Source organism: Chanodichthys erythropterus, chromosome 17, assembly GCF_024489055.1.
Source record: "Chanodichthys erythropterus isolate Z2021 chromosome 17, ASM2448905v1, whole genome shotgun sequence".
In the NCBI taxonomy this organism is placed as follows: Eukaryota; Metazoa; Chordata; class Actinopteri; order Cypriniformes; family Xenocyprididae; genus Chanodichthys; species Chanodichthys erythropterus.
The window spans coordinates 13909379-13929724 of record NC_090237.1 but is presented as its reverse complement, the minus strand read 5'-3'; the positions used below and the strand labels follow the sequence as shown (position 1 = coordinate 13929724).

At 35.0% G+C, this 20346-nt stretch overlaps 4 protein-coding genes across 6 annotated transcripts in view; 3 read left to right on the top strand and 1 right to left on the bottom strand.

Moving 5' to 3' along the window:
• esamb (endothelial cell adhesion molecule b) overlaps positions 1 to 851 on the top strand; it is a 57291-nt gene extending 56440 nt beyond the window's left edge. The window contains exon 8 of the mRNA XM_067365976.1: positions 325 to 851. Coding sequence (XP_067222077.1) covers positions 325 to 808 — 484 coding nt within the window. The 3' untranslated portion in view covers positions 809 to 851. The remainder of the gene's footprint in view (positions 1 to 324) is intronic.
• Positions 852 to 1792: 941 nt separating this feature from the next.
• On the top strand, positions 1793 to 9010 carry LOC137004154 (V-set and immunoglobulin domain-containing protein 2-like). The gene is made up of 7 exons (XM_067364359.1): positions 1793 to 1841; positions 5217 to 5380; positions 5455 to 5659; positions 6464 to 6622; positions 8482 to 8601; positions 8678 to 8816; positions 8893 to 9010. The coding sequence occupies exons 1-7, from the start codon at positions 1793 to 1795 to the stop codon at positions 9008 to 9010; spliced, it is 954 nt and encodes a 317-aa protein (XP_067220460.1).
• Positions 9011 to 10770: 1760 nt separating this feature from the next.
• Positions 10771 to 15935, bottom strand: acad8 (acyl-CoA dehydrogenase family, member 8). Its single transcript, XM_067364897.1, has 11 exons — positions 15657 to 15935; positions 14885 to 14985; positions 14610 to 14779; positions 14295 to 14404; positions 12851 to 12927; positions 12637 to 12774; positions 12336 to 12471; positions 12139 to 12236; positions 11907 to 12059; positions 11725 to 11827; positions 10771 to 11496 (listed from the first exon to the last, which is right to left on the bottom strand). Exons 1-11 carry the CDS (start codon positions 15772 to 15774, stop codon positions 11441 to 11443), a joined length of 1260 nt encoding a protein of 419 aa, XP_067220998.1. The 5' UTR covers positions 15775 to 15935; the 3' UTR covers positions 10771 to 11440.
• Positions 15936 to 15976: 41 nt separating this feature from the next.
• On the top strand, positions 15977 to 20325 carry thyn1 (thymocyte nuclear protein 1). 3 transcript variants are annotated; one of them, XM_067364902.1, is made up of 7 exons: positions 15977 to 16165; positions 16259 to 16455; positions 18403 to 18471; positions 18548 to 18640; positions 18716 to 18811; positions 18904 to 19042; positions 20085 to 20325. In XM_067364902.1, the coding sequence occupies exons 1-7, from the start codon at positions 16117 to 16119 to the stop codon at positions 20129 to 20131; spliced, it is 690 nt and encodes a 229-aa protein (XP_067221003.1). In that variant the 5' UTR covers positions 15977 to 16116; the 3' UTR covers positions 20132 to 20325. The 3 variants fall into 3 exon arrangements, with proteins under 3 accessions (XP_067221003.1, XP_067221002.1, XP_067221004.1); XM_067364901.1 differs by having other exon boundaries at positions 18892 to 19042; XM_067364903.1 differs by lacking the exon at positions 18403 to 18471 and having other exon boundaries at positions 18892 to 19042.
• Positions 20326 to 20346: the final 21 nt, after the last annotated feature.

The window sequence follows — 20346 nt, the reverse complement described above, 5'->3', positions numbered from 1 at the left end:
TGTGCACCACACTGGCCTTGATCCGCATCCATGGCTCTCAGCCCCGCCCCACTTGTCACAAAAATTTTAAGTTCTACCAACTTTAAAAAATGAGTTAGTTTACTTAAATGTTTTGAGTATTCTGAACTTACTGGGTTTTATAGTGCAGTTGTATTTTTTTTTTTAAAAGACCGATGAAATTTTAAGTAAACTTCAAAAGTACTTTTACTGGAGTAATATTTGTATATTAGGGTATCTGTATTTGATTTGTGTACTTTGTCCGCCACTGTCATATTGCTACGGATTAGATGTGTGCATTACAGTATTTGCTTTACGTTGCTTTAGGGAAGACGCGCAGGCCCCAAAACGCGTCTCCTGGGCTAAAAGTGGCACAGGATCGGACATCATATCAAAGAACGGCACATTGTCCTCCATAACCACCAGCCCTCCTGCACAGGACCCTCACAATCCACTCCAAAACAACCATTACCCATACCCCCCAGGTGCCTTGGACACCGCCTCCATCCTCACTACCTCCGGTAGCACAACCACTTACCGCCTACGCCCAGGGGATCCCAACCCACTACACGGCCTGCCCGGATACAACGCCAGCAGCACGCCCAATCACACACTTCGACACCCTCACCACCATCGCCAACACAGTCCCGCAGGCCTCAACCCCAACAGCTGCTCCACACACAGGACTGAGGGGCCGCAGCCACAGGCCCCGTTCCCGCTCAACATGCCTATAAACACTGCTACTCTGTCCCGCATGGGGGCGGTGCCAGTCATGGTGCCCACCCAGAACCACGCCGGCTCATTGGTGTAACATCACTAAAGTCAAATAATGTGCTAAAGACTTACAAAACTTATGAGGAAGAGTTTTGACAAAGCTATAAATATAAAATTTGGCTTTGTTTTTATACAGATTAAAGTACAGTAAAATATAGTTATCTGTCGAAAACACCTTTGTTTTATAAAGTATTCTATGTGTTTTTTTACTGAGCGTAATTTGTGTTTTGATGTGTTCTCATCATCAAATTGTTACACTGACCGAGAACAGTATTTTTAATTTATTTTGTCAACTTTACAGTGTTGTACAATTATAAGACCAGATGATATGAAGGGATGCAGACGTCACTGATGATGTTTACTGTTTATGGATTCAGATTTAAACAACTTTAAAATACAGATTTTAAAATTTATGGCAGTTCAATAGTTCACAAATATTTTACATAGGCTGTTGTTGTGCCTCTTGTGCCTCCGTTTCTCTCAGGAGTTTTCTCTTTTTTTTTTTCTGTCAAGCCAGTTGACAGATTTCTAAAGATGAGCAGTGCTTTTATTTTTAAAATTAACATTTTCTGGCCATTCAGAGGAATTTATAGTTTCAATGAGAGAAAAGGGATGATTTTAAAGTAGAAAATAAAATAAATGCCCATGAAAATGCTATCTTAAAATGTCTTATGATTTAGAGTATATAACATAAATGCCAGAAACTGCCATGCTTGTTTACTGGAGCAGGTAGGATTTTGTTTATAAACGATTTGATCATGCAAGTTACATGGAAGTGTACATTTATTCATTCATGTGTTCATGACAATATATAAAAAAACTAGCCTTGTGGTTTAATGACTTGAATATTGGAAGCAGTGTTTTAAGATTTTTGATAGTTTGATATTTGTGTTAACACGGAATGTTATTCTCTGTGCAGTGAATAATGCGGTTGTTTACTCTGTAATTAGGTCTTTTTCACTCATTTTGTTATTTTGAAATTGGCATCATATAGAATTGAAAACATGCTGAAAGTGTCCACATGATGGAAGCAGAGAGGCAAGAAAAAGTCTTGGAGGTGGAAAATGCCTGTGAGGTTCAAGTTTTCAAGTGGTAGTACTTGTTTTGGTCACTTACCATAATGTTCTGCTTATTAAACCAATACAAAATTGCATTGTAAAACATTGCTCAAAATTTTATATTACAGTTGATTAAAACAAGCATAGTTCTTTCATGTGGCATTTGATTGACCCTGTCATTAAACAAACCAGTATCTTAAATAATAGAATCAGAAACTTTATTTTGGCTGCAGCATTTTTTTTTTTTTTTTTTACTCTGTTGAGATCCCGGACGAGCCCCCAATTTCTATAATGGCCATAACAAAAATGTCTTTTTCTTGTTAACACCATCGAAACCAACATTTCTTTAGGAGTAAGTATTAAATTAATTCATTTATTAAGAATAATATCAGTTTTCTTAGCTATGGAATAGGTGGTTTTTCTAACCACCTTTTCTTTTTTTAAGAAAAAAGGTGTGTGTAGCAACTCATAATGTAATAACTGCACATAATGTAAAAACTGCACATAATGTAATAAGTACATTATTAATGTATGAAAATGTTCATAATGTTATAACTTTCTCAAAACGTAATAAAATCTTGAGCTCATAATGTAATAATTTTTACATTATGAGAAATTTATTACATTATAAACTCACCAAAAACATGTCATATTTTCATAATTGTAATAGCTTTTAAACAGTACATTTTTAAAAATCTAAATCCAGTCTTAAACTACCTGTGAAATGCAGAAATGTCAAAGCGGCTTTACAGTAAAACCTGGTAAATAATTTGGCTGCACAGCAGCTCTTTAAGAAAATGGTGTTAGTATCCATCTTAAGTAGATTCAGTATTGATTCATTCCGTTGTAAAATCAATAATTAGTTAATTTATCTATATATCAGCACTGGAGAAAACAGTGATTTCATCGTCCAGCTCAGTTCAGTTCCCATACAAGGGTGTCAATGAAGGCAGATCAAAAACATTGAATATCAAATGTCAACTGTCCCCAACTAAGCAAGCCAAAGGCGACAGCGGCAAGGAACCCAAACTCCAACAGGTGACATCAGGTGACAAACAGGTGATACAAATGGAGAAAAAAAACCTTTGGAGAAAGAACGTTACAGGTCATAAGTCGATGTGGAAGGTTTGTTGAGGAACTGTGTCACAGGCTGTCGTATCAATGAGGCCTTCACAGTGGATGATCTAGTTAACTCAGTCTCTGCTGACACTTCAAATGTTCAATGTGGCTTTCAAATGAAAGACTTGACACACACATACACACACACTCCTCATTTTTTATTTTTACAACATTTTTACACAGTGTTGGTATTTAACACTGTTTGACATTTAACAGTATGAATACCATGTATGCATCAACGTCACTTTCCCGCCGAAAACGCGCTCCCTCAGCTTGACTGAGTGGCAAAATAACCTGCTGCGTAACTGGATTAATAGGAAAAACGGCGAAAACGCGAGTAAAACTAACGATTTACCCTAAAGGTTGGACTCGAAAGTGTTTCTTACAACTTGGATCCATGGATATTGACATGCAGCCAGGAGTCGTGTTTCCTGACATTATATGTGCCTGATTTGACGCCGGGGAAAGCAAATCTGGCTGTGAATATTTTATATAACTACAATATCGGTAGGTTTAAATCTGCTTAATCACTTATATCAATGTTATATCGTCATATTGTCCAGCCCTAAAACATAGTTTTATAGTATAGTTTTTGACAGTGTTGTTTATTTAAAAACACCCAATTATGCATAATATAAGATGGAAAATATTTAATTGATGAGTCGTCAACATAATATATAACAATACAATATATTTTACCTCAAAATCCAACAATTCGACACAAAATGATAACTGCAAATCCATGTTTCTCTGCTGGAGTCCAACTGTTTCTGTGAATTGCAGTTATCCATTTGCTTCTTTTTCTGTTGCTTATTATAGTTTTTAAATATAGCCTATACCTCAGGGTTTGTGTCAAATCTATTTGTACAGTCAACCACAACGCTCTTTCTCGTTCTGAATGTGTTTTGTGTGTTTTTCGCGACATTCACGCTGAAAACCAATGCTGCTGCTCAGTCTTTTGCCACTCAGCGTGCGTGACCGCAGTCCTAACGGTCGACGGTGACGTCACGTGCATACCCTCTATACAAGAAGTAGAAGTATAAGTAGTGGTAGTAGTAGTAGTTATAATAATAATAGTAGTAGTAGTAGTAGTAATCTGGTGGATTTTGTAGGCAAGTTTTAAAATGTACTGTATAGGAATACCAATACTTTATGTTTAATAAATATATGAGAATAATAATAATAATTGCATTAATATTTAAATGTTGCATTTCGCAGGTATTTTAAGACTGGATTAAGATTTTTTAAATACTGTAAGAGAATACTATGCTTTTATGTTTTAAAAGCTATTACAATTATGAAAATAGGACATGTTTTTGGTGAGTTCATAATGTGATCAAGATTTTATTATGTTTTGAGAAAATTATTTCATGATGAACATTGTATTACAATAATAGTGCTTATTACATTATGTACAGTTTTTACATTATGTGCAGTTATTACATTATGAGTTGCTACAAGGGGCTTTGAAGAACAATAAGAAATGTTTAGCCACACCTGCCTCCCTTTTTTGCAAGCACAGTCTGGACATTGTTGTGCATTCTGTTAGTCAGTTATAAGCCGTTCCTTATTTCAGTGCAAGGACAACAAAATATTAAAAACATAATGGCATTTGGATGCACTGTCATCACAACATGGATTTTATTCCATTACTTTGGTGAGTAATTCCATCACCCTTTTCAGTCATTATATTGAAATGAAATAGGTTTATTATTAGTTTATAGAAAATTTTCTTATGCTCACCAAGGCTGCATTTATTTGATCAAAAATACAGTAAGAACTGTAATATTGTGAAATATCACAATTTAAAAATAACTTTTTCCATTTCAGTTTTATATATATATTTATTGTTGTGATGGCAAAGCTGAATTTTCAGTATCATTGCTCCAGTCTTCAGTGTCACATGATCCTTCAGAAATCATTCTAATATGCTGATTTGCTGCTCAAGAAACATATATTATTATTATTATCAATGTTGAAAAATTGTTGTGAAAACCGTAATACATTTTTTATGATTCTTTCATGAATAGAAATAAAAAAAACAGCATTTATTTGATATTGATATATTTTGTGACATTATAAATGTCTTGTTACTTGTGATGAATAAAAGTATTAATTTCTTAAAAAAAAAAAAAAAAAAAAAAAAAAAAATCTTACTGACCAAAAACTTTTGTAGTGTATGTTGTCCTATTTTTAATTTCATTATGAAGTTATGATAAAGTATTAAGGTTTCTCAAGGCATAACCTCCAGACGTTTCCTTTGTCCAGATGTAGTGAGGTCATGGCAGGCAGTTGTGGTAAAGCCCTCTGTGTTTGTACGGTCGGGTTCATCGGCTGAGCTGACCTGCACATATAATACACACGTCTCAGATGGCTTCACCCTGGAGTGGCGTTACGCTTCTCTGGGAACTCCTGCTGTCCAAGCCAAGAGGGTGAGAATTGCAATATTCCAATTTAGTTAGAATAAACCAGCAGTCTGTTGATCTCAATGTAATTTTTGACACAGCTGCTGTACTACAATGGGAGGGTGTTCTGGATGAACTCTTGGGATGGAAGGATGGCTCTCGTGCAGAACCCTCCAGTGTCAGGAGTCGCTTCCATCAGGATTGTCAGTGCCCAAACGTCTGATGCTGGGCTGTATATTTGTGAGGTCACCAACCCAAACGACTGGTCCGGCAGCGGACATGGTCTAATCAATCTCACTGTGCTAGGTAAAAATGGGTTTTCAAATGTTTTGATGCCACCGACCCCCAAATATATTCCCCAAATATATATCCATTTTCCTGTGTAAAGACACAAAATGTATAAAATATAATCAGAAAAAGTTTTATTTATTTATTTATTTATTTATTTTTAATGATTATTAATATTTATTAAAATATGTAGTTTGTTGCATTAAATTGAAACAGTGTTTTTTCTCTGTCATTAGAGTACTTATAAATTTAAAATCTGAAGTGCAAGTGTTATTTTAGTATTATTTTTATACTATTATTTATTAATATTTTGAATTAGCCTTTATTTTTATATTTTAACATTAGTTTATTTTTTTAGTTGTGCATTTGTCATTTTTATTCGTTTTTTTTTATTTTTTTATTTCTATTTCAGTTTTATTTTTTAGTACTTCAGCTTCATTCAGTCAATTGCCAAGGCAACATTTCAACTTTTTGTTTTTCATCTAAGATTTAAATTTTATTTTCAGCTTTATTTCAATTAACAAAAACATTTTTAACAGCTTTATTTTTACTGAGAGAAACATACTGTATTACAATAAATAAATGTGACTAATCTTATTACTATTTTTATCTTTAGTATTCATAATACACCAGTAATAATGTATAATGTGGTACATTTGAACTATTACCTGATAATATTTATTTATTTACTACATTTCACAACTTTTCTCTAAGCTTTTCTGCAAACCTCCTAGCATTCTTTTGCCTAATAACTGAACTACTGATTATCCACTCATGGATGGTGCTGCATGTATGTTCATATATTGTTCTCTCCATCATCAGTTCCTCCATCCGTGCCAGTTTGTCATCTGCAGGGAAACACTTACGTGGGAAATGATATCACTCTGATTTGTCAGTCCTCTCAGGGTCTCCCCACACCCATCTATTCATGGCACAGAGAGCAGAATGTAGCTGCTCTGCCAGCAGACAGTTTCATTGAAGGTACCTGCTGCAATAACACTGCAGCCCAGCACTCTCCAACTACATGATTCCACCACCTGAAAATAGACCTTATGTAGCCCTGCCCCTTTTCAGCACTGCGCTCATTGTGTTCTCTCCCTTTGTATTTCCACAGCATGAAGGTACGATCTTAGATTTATGAATGAACCGCTAGATTTAAAATTTTCCCGGGTTACTGACATTTGTTATGATGTTGTTATTCTAACGTTAAATAACGTTAAGCGAACGTTAGTGGAACATCAAAATAAAGTTTTTTTAACATTATTCTAATGTTCCCCTAACGTTATTTTAACATTCCTCTATAACATTCCCCTAACATTTTTTAACGTTCCTATAACATTTTTCTAATGTTTTCCTAACATTATTCTAACATTCCTCTAACATTCCCCTAACGTTATTCTAACATTCATATAATGTGATCACCGTCTGCCCCTGTCTAGTTCCGGACTCCATTTCCCATCATCCCCCTCGCTAGTCACATGCTCACACTCACCACCAATCAGCATCGGCCACATCCACCCTTGCACACCTCACTGATCACCACAGCCAGCTGCAGCTCATTTACAGGACTATAAAAGTCTGTCACACACACCACCTCACCGCGAAGTCTTGATTACCATTGTGTCATTTCTGAGCGTTTCTATCCTGTCTGCCTGCTTGTTATCGTTCCTGCCTGTTTCTTGTTTTTGACCCGTTGCTGCCTGTCCTGATCTTTGCCTGTCCCTTGACTACGACTCTGCCTGTTCCTCACTGTTCCTGTTTTGACCCTGCCTGTACGACCACTCTCATTTGTAAATAAATGCTGCACTTGGATCTCCCGCCTGAGTCTCTATTCACAACAGTTCCCCTGACGTTATTTTAACGTTCCTATCACGTTATTCTAACATTATTTTAATGTTCGTATAACGTTATTCTAACATTTGTATAACGTTATTTGAATGTTCTTCTAATGTTATTCTAACGTTCCCCTAACATTACTTTAACATTCCTATAACATTATTCTAATGTTTTCCTAACATTATTCTAACATTCCTCTAACATTCCCCTAACGTTATTCTAACATTAATTATGTTATTCTAACGTTATATTAACATTTCTCTAACGTTCCCCTGACATTATTTTTATGTTCCTATCACATTATTCTAACATTATTTTAACGTTCGTACATTATTCTAACGTTCCCCTAATGTTACTTTAACATTCCTATAATGTTATTCTAATGTTTTCCTAACATTATTTTAATGTTCCTATCACGTTGTTTTAACATTTGTATAACGTTTTTTGAATGTTTTTCTCATGTTCCCCTAATGTTAATTTAATTTAATGTCCCAGACATGTCATTTATTGCTCAGAGTAATATCAATCCTGTGTTCATCATACTTGTATAGGTACCTACACTGTTAAATAGTTTGGAAAGATTGTAATGTTTGGAATACAAAGCACAATGTCTATTAATAAGACAATTCCAATTAAATATTGTTAATCTGTCATTTTTATATCAAAGGGGATATTGGGGTGCTCTATTTAAGTATAGCACAATTCATACACAAAACTTGAGTGGTGCAATGTATACACGATATACAAACTTTTTTTCTATCAGTGAGTGCTATGTGTATAGTTGTACACTATTATTTAAAAAAACGTGTGATAACTAGCGTGAATCATGGGATGCTCGATGGCAAAGTTGTCCTCACACACTGTCTTTGCATTGGGCCCAAGATTCGGTGCTACATGCCTGTTGGCGCATAAGGTCGCCATATGTCATCGGCCACCCTTCTCTCTAGTTATTGTATCAATTGTTTAAAATGATCACTAAAACTCATGTCTCATTTGTGCTTCAGATCAGCACACCGGCTCTCTGATATTGCGCAACCTGTCTGAAGCCTTTGCAAGTACCTACACATGTAAAGCGTCTAATGAACTCGGTCAGGCAGTGTGCAGCATAACCCTCAGAATGACCTGTGAGTAACACACACACACACAATGCTCTGACATCACTGAATACTAAGATAATTTGACATGCTGCTCTATTCTTAGATGAGGGAAGAAGCGCAGCTGTAATTGGTGGAGTGTTGATGGGAGTCTTCTTTGTTCTTCTGCTGACTGGTGTGACAGTTTCCTATGTCACCTGGAACACGAAGAAGCACATCCAGAAAATTTATGCAAATGAGCTTAGGTGTGTATTTAAACTTTTGTAAACTAGATGTGATGTTCAAGCAAGATTTTTTCATTCATCGTTTTCTCTTCAAAAGTCAGGTGAATAACAATTCAGCACCCCATCAGCAGAGTGGAGGGAAAGTACTTCCCATTCAGTTGGATACTGAAGACCAATCAGACTTGAAAGTGTCTCACTTCAGTCCACTTGTTTAGTCTCCTCAGACACTCCATTTGCGTCCATCTGCTTGTGTAATTTCTGGGTCAACAATAAAAACTTTTTTTAAACAAGCATACTACGGTACTTCTTTTTTATTATTCAATACTACCTTAAAGGATTAGTTCAATTAAAAATAAAATTTTCCTGATAATTTACTCACCCCCATGTCATCCAAGATGTCCATGTCCTCCATATAGTGGACTTCAGTGGCCTCCAAATGGTTGCAGCTTCAGTGCAGCTTCAAAGGGCTTTAAATGATACCAGACGAGGAATAAGGGTCTTATCTAGTGAAATGATCGGTCATTTTCAAAAAAAATGTAAATGTATATGCTTTATATAAACAAATGATCGCCTTGCGAGTGCTTCCGCCAAAACTGCACTTTTGTATTCTTCAAAAAGCTTACGCTGTATGTCCTACGCCTTCCCTATTCTACTTACGGTAAAAATAGAACTGGCACTGTGTGTTCCGTAAGTAGAATAGGGAAGGCGTAGGACATACAGCGTAAGCTTTTTGAAGAATACAAAAGTGCAGTTTTGGCGGAAGCACTCGCAAGGCGATCATTTGTTTATATAAAGCATATACATTTACCTTTTTTTTCAAAAATGACCGATCGATGACTGACCAACCGTCTGGAGGCCACTGAAGTCCACTATAAGGAGAATAATCCTGGAATGAATCCTGAATTTCTTTTCGACTGAAGAAAGAAAGACATGAACATCTTGGATGACATGGGGGTGAGTAAATTATCAGGAAAATTTTATTTGAAAGTGGACTAATCCTTTAAAGGTGCCCTAGAACCAGTTTTTACAAGATGTAATATAAGTCTAAGGTGTCCCCTGAATGTGTCTGTGAAGTTTCAGCTCAAAATACCCCATACAATTTTTTTTATTAATTTTTTTAACTGCCTATTTTGGGGCATCATTAACTATGCATTGATTCAGGCTGCGGCCCCTTTAAATCCTCTCGCTCCCCGCCCCCTGAGCTCTCGACTATAATTCAGTGCATTTACAAAGTTCACACAGCTAATATAACCCTCAAATGGATCTTTACAAGATGTTCGTCATGCATACTGCATGCATGCGTCGGATCATGTGAGTATAGTATTTATTTGGATGTTTACATTTGATTCTGTATGAGTTTGAGGCTATATGCTCCGTGGCTAATGGGCTAATGCTACACTGTTGGAGAGATTTATAAAGAATGAAGTTGCAAGTGTTTAAAAATGAAAATAGCGATAGCTCTCTTGTCTCCGTGAATACAGTAATAAATTATGGTAACTTTAACCACATTTAACAGTACATTAGCAACATGCTAACGAAACATTTATAAAGACAATTCACAAATATCATTAAAAATATTGTGTAATCATTGATCATGTCAGTTATTATTGCTCCATCTGCCATTTTTCGCTATTGTTCTTGCTTGCTTACCTAGTCTGATGATTCAGCTGTGCAGATCTAGACGTTAATACTGGCTGCCCTTGTCTAATGCCTTGAGCATATGCAAATATTGGGGTCATACATATTAATGATCCCGACTGTTGCGTTACAGTCTGTTATGTTGAGATTCGCCTGTTTTTCGGTGGTCTTTTAAACAAATGAGATTTACACAAGAAGGAGGAAACAATGGTATGTCATGTCCATGTACTGAAATCTTGTTATTCAACTATGCCAAGGTAAATTCAATTTTTGATTCTAGGGCACCTTTAATCATGAGATATAACCTTTGTAATATAGATATAAACAGTATAGTAATTTTAGTATAGTAACAGTAATTTTAACTCTTATCTAATATGAGAGCATTATAAGCTCATGTTGATAAGACATACAAAAACAGATTCAGGTGAAACCCAAGCAGCCTTTGTGGAAAGTTTCATTGAAACAATTTTTTTTTTAAATAATTTCACAGGGAACATAAGACAGTTTGATAGAAGTCACACCATTCATTTTAAAAATAATATGAGGATCAGATTTATATACTCTGTAATGAGGACACACAGTATAAAGACACTTGAATTGTGATTTGATCTTCTGTGCTTTGAAAATGATCTCACAAAGAAAGCTGTCTGAGATAAAATATGGTTGAATATTGTATTAATCTGATATCCACATGTATATAAATTGACAGACTGACATAATGTATTAGTCTTTATCACAATTATATGATTTCAACTAAACTAGTGTTTCAGTAACCTTTGTAAATCCCTTAAGCTTTGACGTTGTGCCCAGTGTTTTCTCTTCAAATACCTTAACCTGCCAGACTTTTTACCCAAAACAAACTAAATTTCCCAGTTTGTTATTATAATAAACACTATAATCTGGATTTACTTATTCATGTGTTTAAGGCATAAACATTCAGCACACTCTCCATAAAATTCAGTTGACAGCTCAATCAAAATCAACAGATACTTGAGTGTACAAGAACATCAGGATTCAGTGAGCAAACTTCTTGCAATGATCATCCTCATCACTTCATTTGTACCTAAACAAAAGAAAAAACCATGTTAAATGAAAAGTGATCATGAAAATAATACTGCGTTCCACCTAAACCCACATAGAACAATAATCAATTAAATTAATAAATTATAATGATTATTTCAAAATTTAAAAAATGATTTATATGTATTAATATGCAATATAATACAATGTAATTACACTGTAAAAAGGGCATCTTAAAAAAAAGTCTATTTTAAAAATAAAAATTCATTACCCTCCAATATCTGATGTACTCTAATGTCTCTGACGTACTGCTGCACTGCATAGTCCTTTAGGTAACCATAACCTCCATGTATCTGTAAGGCCTGGTTACATATCTGAAAGAGATGATCACATTTACATATTTATATTACAACATCACTCAGGTGATGGAGCAATGTGTATATATACACTTACTGAAAAACATTCATCTGTCACAAAGAGCTTAGCCATCGAGCAGAGCGAGACTGCGTCCGGTCGCCCCTCCTGCAGAGCCAACGCCGCCTGACGCACCAGCAGCCGAGAGGCGACCAGCTTAGTGGCCATCTCAGCCAACTTAAACTGCAGGAACTGAACAGACAACAATTACATCTTCCTATTTTGACTGAAACCTATTAGAAAGATCAGTGCTAGACAATTCAGCTGGTACCTGGCTGTTCGATAGTGTTTCTCCAAACTGTTTACGCACACACATGTGATCTCGAGCCAGAAGCACAGATGCGTGAGCTGCTCCAAGAGAGCAAGAAGCTGTGGGTACAAGAGCACATGCATTAAACAGCCACAAAATAGGCTTAAAATAAATAGGATATCAAAAAGGTTTCAAATCAGTGTTATGAAACAATTCACCAATATTAATTCTGCCTCCATTTAGGCCTTTCATGGCAATGCTGAAGCCCTCCCCTTCTGCTCCAAGCCGATTGGTCACTGGGACAGCACAGTCCTCAAATATAACGGCTCGGGTTGGCTGTGAATTCCAACCTACCTGCAGAATGTTAGTGGACAGTTTATAAATAACTCAATTGTGCCACCTGCTGGACAACCTTTAACACTCTTTGAAAGTGTTTTGATCTAAATTAAGTGTTTAGACCAGGGGTGTCTGAAACTCTGCAGTCTGGACAGCCCGGTTTAGACTGAAAACGTCCATTACCTTCTTCTCTTTTTTGCCAAAGCTGAGTCCAGGGGTTCCTTTTTCAACAACCAGGCAGGAGATCCCCTTAGGTCCCTTCCTACCTGTCCTGCACATGACCACATAAACATCTGTGTCTCCACCTCCACTGATGAACGCCTGATGAAAAACATGGAAAACTGTTGGGAAGCTGCACGGAGACCTTTGTCAATGTCTCAGTCATCTCTACATGTACCTTGGAGCCGTTCAGAACATAATGATCTCCTTGGAGCTTTGCACTGGTTATAAGTGAAGCAGCATCACTCCCGCTACCTGGGGTTAAGGAATAAAAAAAATATATATTAAAAATATGACATCAATGTCTTAAATATCTAGGGCATTAAGTGTAAAATTACATTTTAAGTGTAAAATGACATTTCTAAATGTTTCTTTAACAACATAAACATTCATTCATATGTGCATTGAAAATATCCCAGTGTAATTTTAGCATTATATACACAAAAACTAATAAAAATATAAATAAAACAATAACATAAGCATATAAAATAATTACTAAAACTTATATATATATATATATATGTATAAAAAATATAGTGGACAAATTTTAATAATATTTGAATAAAAGTTGAAGATGTCAATTTTTCCTATCACTTTTGGCTACTGCTGTATATATTATATATATATATATATATATATATATTTATATATATATATATATATATATATATATATATATATTTGCATTTTCAATTAGCATTTATTTTTATATTTTCATATTAATTTTAGTTTAAGTATTTGTGCTTTTGTCATTTTTTTAAATTATTATTATTTTAAATTCATCTTTAGTTTTAGTACATCAACTTAATTTCAACTTAATGTTAGCTGCAAAGGCAACTTTTCATCTGATATTTATATTTCATTTTATTTTGAATTAAGTCATTTTAGTTAAAGGGTTAGTTCACCCAAAAATTAAATTTCAGTCATTAATTACTCACCCTCATGTCGTTCCACACCTTCGTTCATCTTCGGAACACAAATTAAGATATTTTTGATAAAATCCAACAGCTCCATTGCCAGCAAGTTAATTAACACTTTCAAACACCCAGAAAGCTACTAAAGATATATTTAAAACAGTTCATGTGACTACATTGGTTCAAACTTAATGTTATGATTTCAGTAAATTAAGCTTCGTTATGTCATAAGTGTTTCAAAATTTCAATGGTTCACCACTAGGGGGTTTGACTTTGGCAGTTTGATACACGCTCTGAACCACTGATTCAAAACAAAATATTTGTAAACCTTCGAAGCTTCATGAAGCAGTGTTTTGAAATCGTCCATCACTATATATTGTTGAATAAAGTCGTTATTTTGTCTTTTTGGTGCACAAAAGGTATTCTTGTCGCTTCATAACATTAAGGTTGAACCACTGTAGTCACATGAACTGTTTTAAATATATCTTTAGTAGCTTTCTGGGCAGTGTTAATTATCTTGCTGGTAATGCAGGCCTCTCTGAGCCATCGGATTTTATCAAAAATATCTTAATTTGTGTTCCAAAGATGAACAAAGGTGTGGAACGACATGAGGGTGAGTAATTAATGACTGAATTTTAATTTTTGGGTGAACTAACCCTTTAAGGATAACATTGATATAGCCCACAAAGGAATACAGAAAAACATTACCAGGTTCTGTGAGACAGTATGAGGCAAATTTCTGCATAGAGCAGAGATCAGGACAGTATTTCTCCCTCTGCTCCTCGTTTCCAAATGTGTCTATCATCCAGGCGCACATGCTGACAACACAACCCATAAACACTATGTGAAGCCCAATGAACCACAAAGAAGAAGGAAAACAATATGCAAGCACATTTGCGAATTTATGTGAAAACAGATTTAGCCCTACATTATGTATAATTACAATGCAGCAACAACTTTAAAGTACTTTAGAAGTAAGCGAGTAGAGACATTTATAGGGAATGGGTGGCAGGAGAGACTCACTTGTGAATACTGATATAAGCGGTAGTGCTGACACAGCCTGTGGATAAAGCCTCAAATATGATAGAGGTGTCCAGACGAGAGAGTCCAGAGCCCCCAACATCAGGGTTCACATAAATCCCACCAAATCCTAGCTGGGCGGCTTTCCTCATGGCCTCCACAGGGAACATTTCCTAAGTGAAAATGTTAATTATGCTTGAATGTACAGTACTCAACTCTGGTAAGTGTTTCAGCATGCTATATAAACAATAACTACTATTGTCAGATGTTCAGTCTACCTTTTGGTCCCATTCTGCCATATGTGGTGCCATCTCGTTGGCAGCAAAGTCAAATGCCACCTTCTGAAACTCTTTCTGTTCATCTGTGAGACCTATAGAGGCTGTGGAAATAATGCAGTGTGTATTAGAACATGTGTTATTGGTAATTGTGTAGTTTATGTACTGTATGTATCAGCAGCAGCATAACGCCATACAACAAGGATCAAAGGAAACACACCCCCAAATATGATTGGTTGAGCTCATCAAAAGAAAAGCAAACCAATGACGATATAAGCAAGATAAATTTGCATCTATATGCAATTACAATTTTATAATATATCTTAATATAATAACATTTGGCTGTAAATTTTACTGTACAATTTCAGTAGTCAATGCTGAAACACTAGGAACAATGAAGCATTATATTGACTCAACAAGCCCGCACAACTAAGTTTACTAAACAAAATGCTAAATTAAAATGACATTTTAATGCATAACTCCAGTAAAATTAACCCCCTTTTCACCAAAGTGACCAAACGTTCAATTTGTGACAGGGACGGACTCCATTTCAACAGAAATTAGGCCATTGACAGATGTTAAAAATCATAAAAATGCACCAAATTTGACATATAATCAAAAATGAGAATAAATTGATTAAAATTTACATCAGTTCTATACTAGCTCAATTTATTTCAAACATACATCCTAAATGACTGACTGTTTATGTGGTTGTCTCTCTCTACTTGTGTGGTTATTATTACTATTATCACGGTATTTAAATAATTTGACTTACGATCGATGCACGCTGATATTCCTCGTCTTTGTACACGGTTAAATATTAAACTGCGACTTCTACCAATGCTATATGTGCCCAATCGGACACCTCTTACGAGTGCCCTAGTCGCCGCCATGTTGGATCAGTGACGCGTTCAATCACCGCGCGCTTATGGGTAATGAAGTTCTAAACAGACCGGATTTGTAGTTCCGCTTCAACAGATGTCTTCACGTGAATCATGTATGCGCAGCATTAACGCAGTTTTATTTTTATTTTTTAGTACATGAAGTTATTAGATTTTAGTTTCAAGCAGTTAAATAGTTAAATAATCTCTTTTTATACACCCCACACTCGGTAGCTGGGTTTAAATAAAAGCAGACTAAATCCAGTTGTGATTCTCCAGACCGCATGCGATCTCCCAAGGCGCTGTTTAATCACGAGTGCCTGCTTGTATTTCCTCGCATTGCCAGTGTGAAACATGCCACCCAAGAAAACAACAAGAAGCAGCGCCAAATCTAATAAACATAGTAAGTAATCTGCTTAATGTAAGGGTTGCATCGTTTCATAGTTTTATGCGCGATAAGTCATCACTTTAAATAATTAATTGCTTCTTGTTTTAGCTGATGCAGACGCCCAACACAATAAGGAGTCTGATGATGCTGCACAACTCAAAAGTGGCAAAAGAAAAAGGTCAGCAGCAGTAAAAAAGAATGATGTGGAGAAAAATAAAAATGATGACACATGCAAAGCATCTTACAGCCACTGGCTGATGAAGTCTGAACCTGAGAGTCGGATTGAAAATGGAGTGGACGTGAAGGTAAATCATCATTATTATTATTTGCAAGAGCTTAACTACAACAATAACAACATTACAGAGCATTACAAAAGTGTGATTTTTTCCTTTTGTAAATCAAAATTATGACATTAAAAATTCAATTATGACATAACATCCATTAACTTATTATTACTTAGTATCTCATAATTTCGACTTTCTATCAAGATTATGATTTAGTACCTCATGTTTTTGACGTTTTATGGCATAATTATTACCTCTCATTACGACTTAGTATCATTTAGACTTTTTATGCCATAATTATTAGGGGTTTAACTAATAAGTCCCTTTAAAGAAGTCATTTCACTCGGCGGCCATCTTTGAAACGCCTCGATCTCGGGCATCCTGCAATCTCTTTGAATAGGGAAACATCAAATTCTCCAAAACTGTTAGCCAACCTTACGATTAAATTTCATATTTTAAATCACTAATGAAATCTAACAACAACCGGCTCATAAATTTAGTTTCTAAACGCTCGAATCATGACAAAAAAAAAAAATTTTCAGGCTGGATCAAGCTAATGCGCATGCGCAGACCTAAATGCGCGTCTCTTCGGAAGCGCGCGTCCGACTGTTTCTATAGAAACCGGTGATTCTAACGGTCGCTGAAGTGACGCGATGACTTTACCAGTCGGCGATTGGCTCTTATTTAGAAGGCGGGACTTAATCCGCCATATTGCACATTACACTTTCTCCCATTCAAAACAAAACGAGTGACACGTCTTGTGTTATTCTAGTCTTTGCTAATAATTAATCATGTTATGATTCTCACAATATGATCTGACAATACAGTACTTTATACAATACTATCCACCATACAGATTGTTGCATTTTTGTATTGTAGTGTATTATGACATAATTTATTGTTACACCGCCAATAATTATAACTTTTTATGTATCTCAAAATATCGACTTTTTAATCTCAGTTATGACTTGGTATATCATAATTTCAATAATTATGACCTCATATTTTTGGCTAATGTCATAATTATAACTTTGTCATAATTTTGATATGACAATTATTTTAATTTCATAATTACATGAAGAGGATATTTTAAAGCTTTTTTTATTGGAAGATATGGGTTAGTTCACCCAAAAATGAAAATAAATTTTTTAAAGTCATTAATTACTCACCCTCATGTCATTCCACACCTTCGTTCATCTTCGGAACACAAATTAAGATATTTTTTATAAAATACGATGCCTCGGGGAGGCCTGCATCGCCAGCAAGTTAATTAACATTTTCAATGCCCAGAAAGCTACTAAAGATATATTTAAAACAGTTGATGTGACTACAGTGGTTCAACCTTAATGTTGTGAAGCGACAAGAATACTTTTTGTGCGCCAAAAACCCCCCAAAAAACTGCCAAAGTCATGTGATTTCAGTAAAACAGGCTTCGTTATGTCATAGGTGTTTTGAAATTTCAATGTTCCACCACTGGGGGCTCAGTTTGATACATGCTCCGAACCACTGATTCGAAACAAAAGATCTGTAAAGCTCCGAAGCTTCATGAAGCAGTGTTTTGAAATCGCTCATCAATAGATATTGTTGAATAAAGTCATTATTTTATTTTTTTTGGTGCACAAAAAGTATCCCCATCGCTTTATAATATTAAGGTTGAACCACTGTAGTCACATGAACTGTTTTAAATATATCTTTAGTAGCTTTCTGGGCACTGAAAGTGTTAATTATCTTGCTGGCGATGCAGGCCTCTCCGAGGCATTGTATTTTATCAAAAATATCTTAATTTGTGTTCCGAAGATGAATGAAGGTCTTATGGGTGTGGAACGACATGAGGGTGAGTAATTAATGACAGAATTTTCATTTTTGGGTGAACTAACCCTTTAATAGGTGAAGGTAAATCTAATTAAACAACTCAAATGTGAAGTTATGCTATAACATAACATAATATCTTGTCAACTCCAACTACAGTTTGGAATTGAGGACCTAAAATCCCTTCCCAATCAAACAGGATGCTGGGATGGAGTGAGGAATTATCAGGTAGACTGTGATTAATAACATGTTTGTCAGGAAGCACATGCAGAACAATCACTTAAGTTGAAGACTTTCCCCACAGGCACGTAATTTCATGAGAGATATGAAGGTGGGCCAGCAGGCTTTCTTTTACCACAGTAACTGCAAAGAGCCAGGTATTGCTGGCCTCATGAAGGTGAGGAGTCTCTCCAATGGAAGCTTAACATTTTTACCATAGAGTGAGAATCATTTTATGAGTTATTTTTCACAGATCGTAAAGGAGGCCTATGTGGACCATACGCAATTTGACAAGAAAGATGCTCATTATGACCCCTCCAGCAAAGCAGACAACCCTAAATGGAGTATGGTGTGTCTTTACACAGACCACAAAAAGACATAATATTCTATTTTTACCATCAAAACTGACCACAGATTAACTCTGTATAGGTGGATGTTCAGTTTGAAAGGGTGGCCAAGCGTTTCATCTCTTTGGCTGAACTGAAGAAATATCACTTGCAGCACAAAGCTAAGGGCGGCCCCCTGAAAGATATGGCCCTCTTCACCAGGGCCAGACTATCAGTTCAGCCCCTCACTGCAGGTTACTCATATTTATTACACACCTAAGCAGCTCATCTATTGTTATGCATAAGTGAAATACAGTATATTCTCATTTTCATCTTGTGTAGTATTGTTTAAAATGTCATTATAAATGAAAAATATATTTAATCCTAACAGTTGAAAAATAACAATAATCTAAAATACAACTTATATTAAATCCACATTATTAAAAAATTTAAATTATTTCCAGCTGTTGAGTACGGAAGAGGATTAGAGCCAAGCAATAATAATAAAAAAAAACTATTTCGAGATTAAAGTTGTTAAATTTCGAGAAAAAAGTCGAAATAAAATGTTGAGAATAAACTCGTTTAATTACGAGAAAAAAGTCATTAAATTTCAAGAAAAAAGTCGATAAAATGTTGAGAATAAACTCGTTAAATTTCGAGAAAAAAGTCGAGATAAAATGTTGAGAATAAACTCGTTTAATTACGAGAAAAAAGTCATTAAATTTCAAGAAAAAAGTCGATAAAATGTTGAGAATAAACTCGTTAAATTTCGAGAAAAAAGTCGAGATAAAATGTTGAGAATAAAGTCATTAAATTACGAGACAAAAGTCGTTAAATTACGAGAACAAATTCGTTAAATTATGAGAAAAATGCCGTTAAATTTCGAGAAAGTCTAGATAAAATGTTGAGAATAAACTCATTCAATTATGAGAATAAAGTCATTAAATTACGAGAAAAAAGTTGTTAAATTGAGAACAAATTCGTAATTTAACGACTTTGTTCTCGTAATTTAATGACTTTATTCTCAACATTTTATCTCGACTTTTTTCTTGAAATTTAACAAGTTTTTTTCTCGTTATTTAATGAGTTTATTCTGAACATTTTATCTTGACTTTTCTTTCTCTAAATTTAACGAGTTTTTTCTCAAAATTTAACAACTTTAATCTCGAGATGGTTTTATTTTTTTATTATTGCTTGGCCCTAATCCTCTTCTGTAGTTGAGCTATATGGATTTGTGGAAAGTAGCTTTCATATAATTTAGCTCATAATTTATATGTAATTTTGCCTTATTTTCAGAGGAATTTGACTTTGTCCTGAGTTTGGAGAATGAAGATCCAATATGAAGATCATCATGAAAGTCTGTTTCATCCAGTCTTATGATTCTCTCACTTCTTTAAAACTTTAAAAGTTTTATAGTCAGTTATTCTTTATGTAGCCTATTTCGATGTGACCAAATGAGTAAATAATAAAACATTCCAAGTATTTTGTTAATAAAATATTTGTTCTTTTGTGTCCTTCAGAACACTTAATAGAATCCGTTACAGTTTTGAGTGGTTAG

What these genes read in the sequence shown, in the direction of transcription:
- LOC137004154 (XM_067364359.1), top strand. Translation starts at nt 1,793, where the DNA reads ATGATGGAAGCAGAGAGGCAAGAAAAAGTCTTGGAGGTGGAAAATGCC. An exon ending in CTTGGAGGTGGAAAATGCCT is followed by an intron (nt 1,842 to 5,216) that starts GTGAGGTTCAAG and finishes TCCTTTGTCCAG; the next exon opens with ATGTAGTGAGGTCATGGCAG. An exon ending in CTGCTGTCCAAGCCAAGAGG is followed by an intron (nt 5,381 to 5,454) that starts GTGAGAATTGCA and finishes TTTTTGACACAG; the next exon opens with CTGCTGTACTACAATGGGAG.
- acad8 (XM_067364897.1), bottom strand. Translation starts at nt 15,774, where the DNA reads ATGGCGGCGACTAGGGCACTCGTAAGAGGTGTCCGATTGGGCACATAT. An exon ending in TGGCAGAATGGGACCAAAAG is followed by an intron (nt 14,780 to 14,884) that starts GTAGACTGAACA and finishes ATTTTCACTTAG; the next exon opens with GAAATGTTCCCTGTGGAGGC. An exon ending in GCTTATATCAGTATTCACAA is followed by an intron (nt 14,405 to 14,609) that starts GTGAGTCTCTCC and finishes TTGTGTTGTCAG; the next exon opens with CATGTGCGCCTGGATGATAG.
- thyn1 (XM_067364901.1), top strand. Translation starts at nt 16,117, where the DNA reads ATGCCACCCAAGAAAACAACAAGAAGCAGCGCCAAATCTAATAAACAT. An exon ending in GTATTGCTGGCCTCATGAAG is followed by an intron (nt 18,641 to 18,715) that starts GTGAGGAGTCTC and finishes TATTTTTCACAG; the next exon opens with ATCGTAAAGGAGGCCTATGT. An exon ending in ACAACCCTAAATGGAGTATG is followed by an intron (nt 18,812 to 18,891) that starts GTGTGTCTTTAC and finishes AACTCTGTATAG; the next exon opens with GTGGATGTTCAGTTTGAAAG.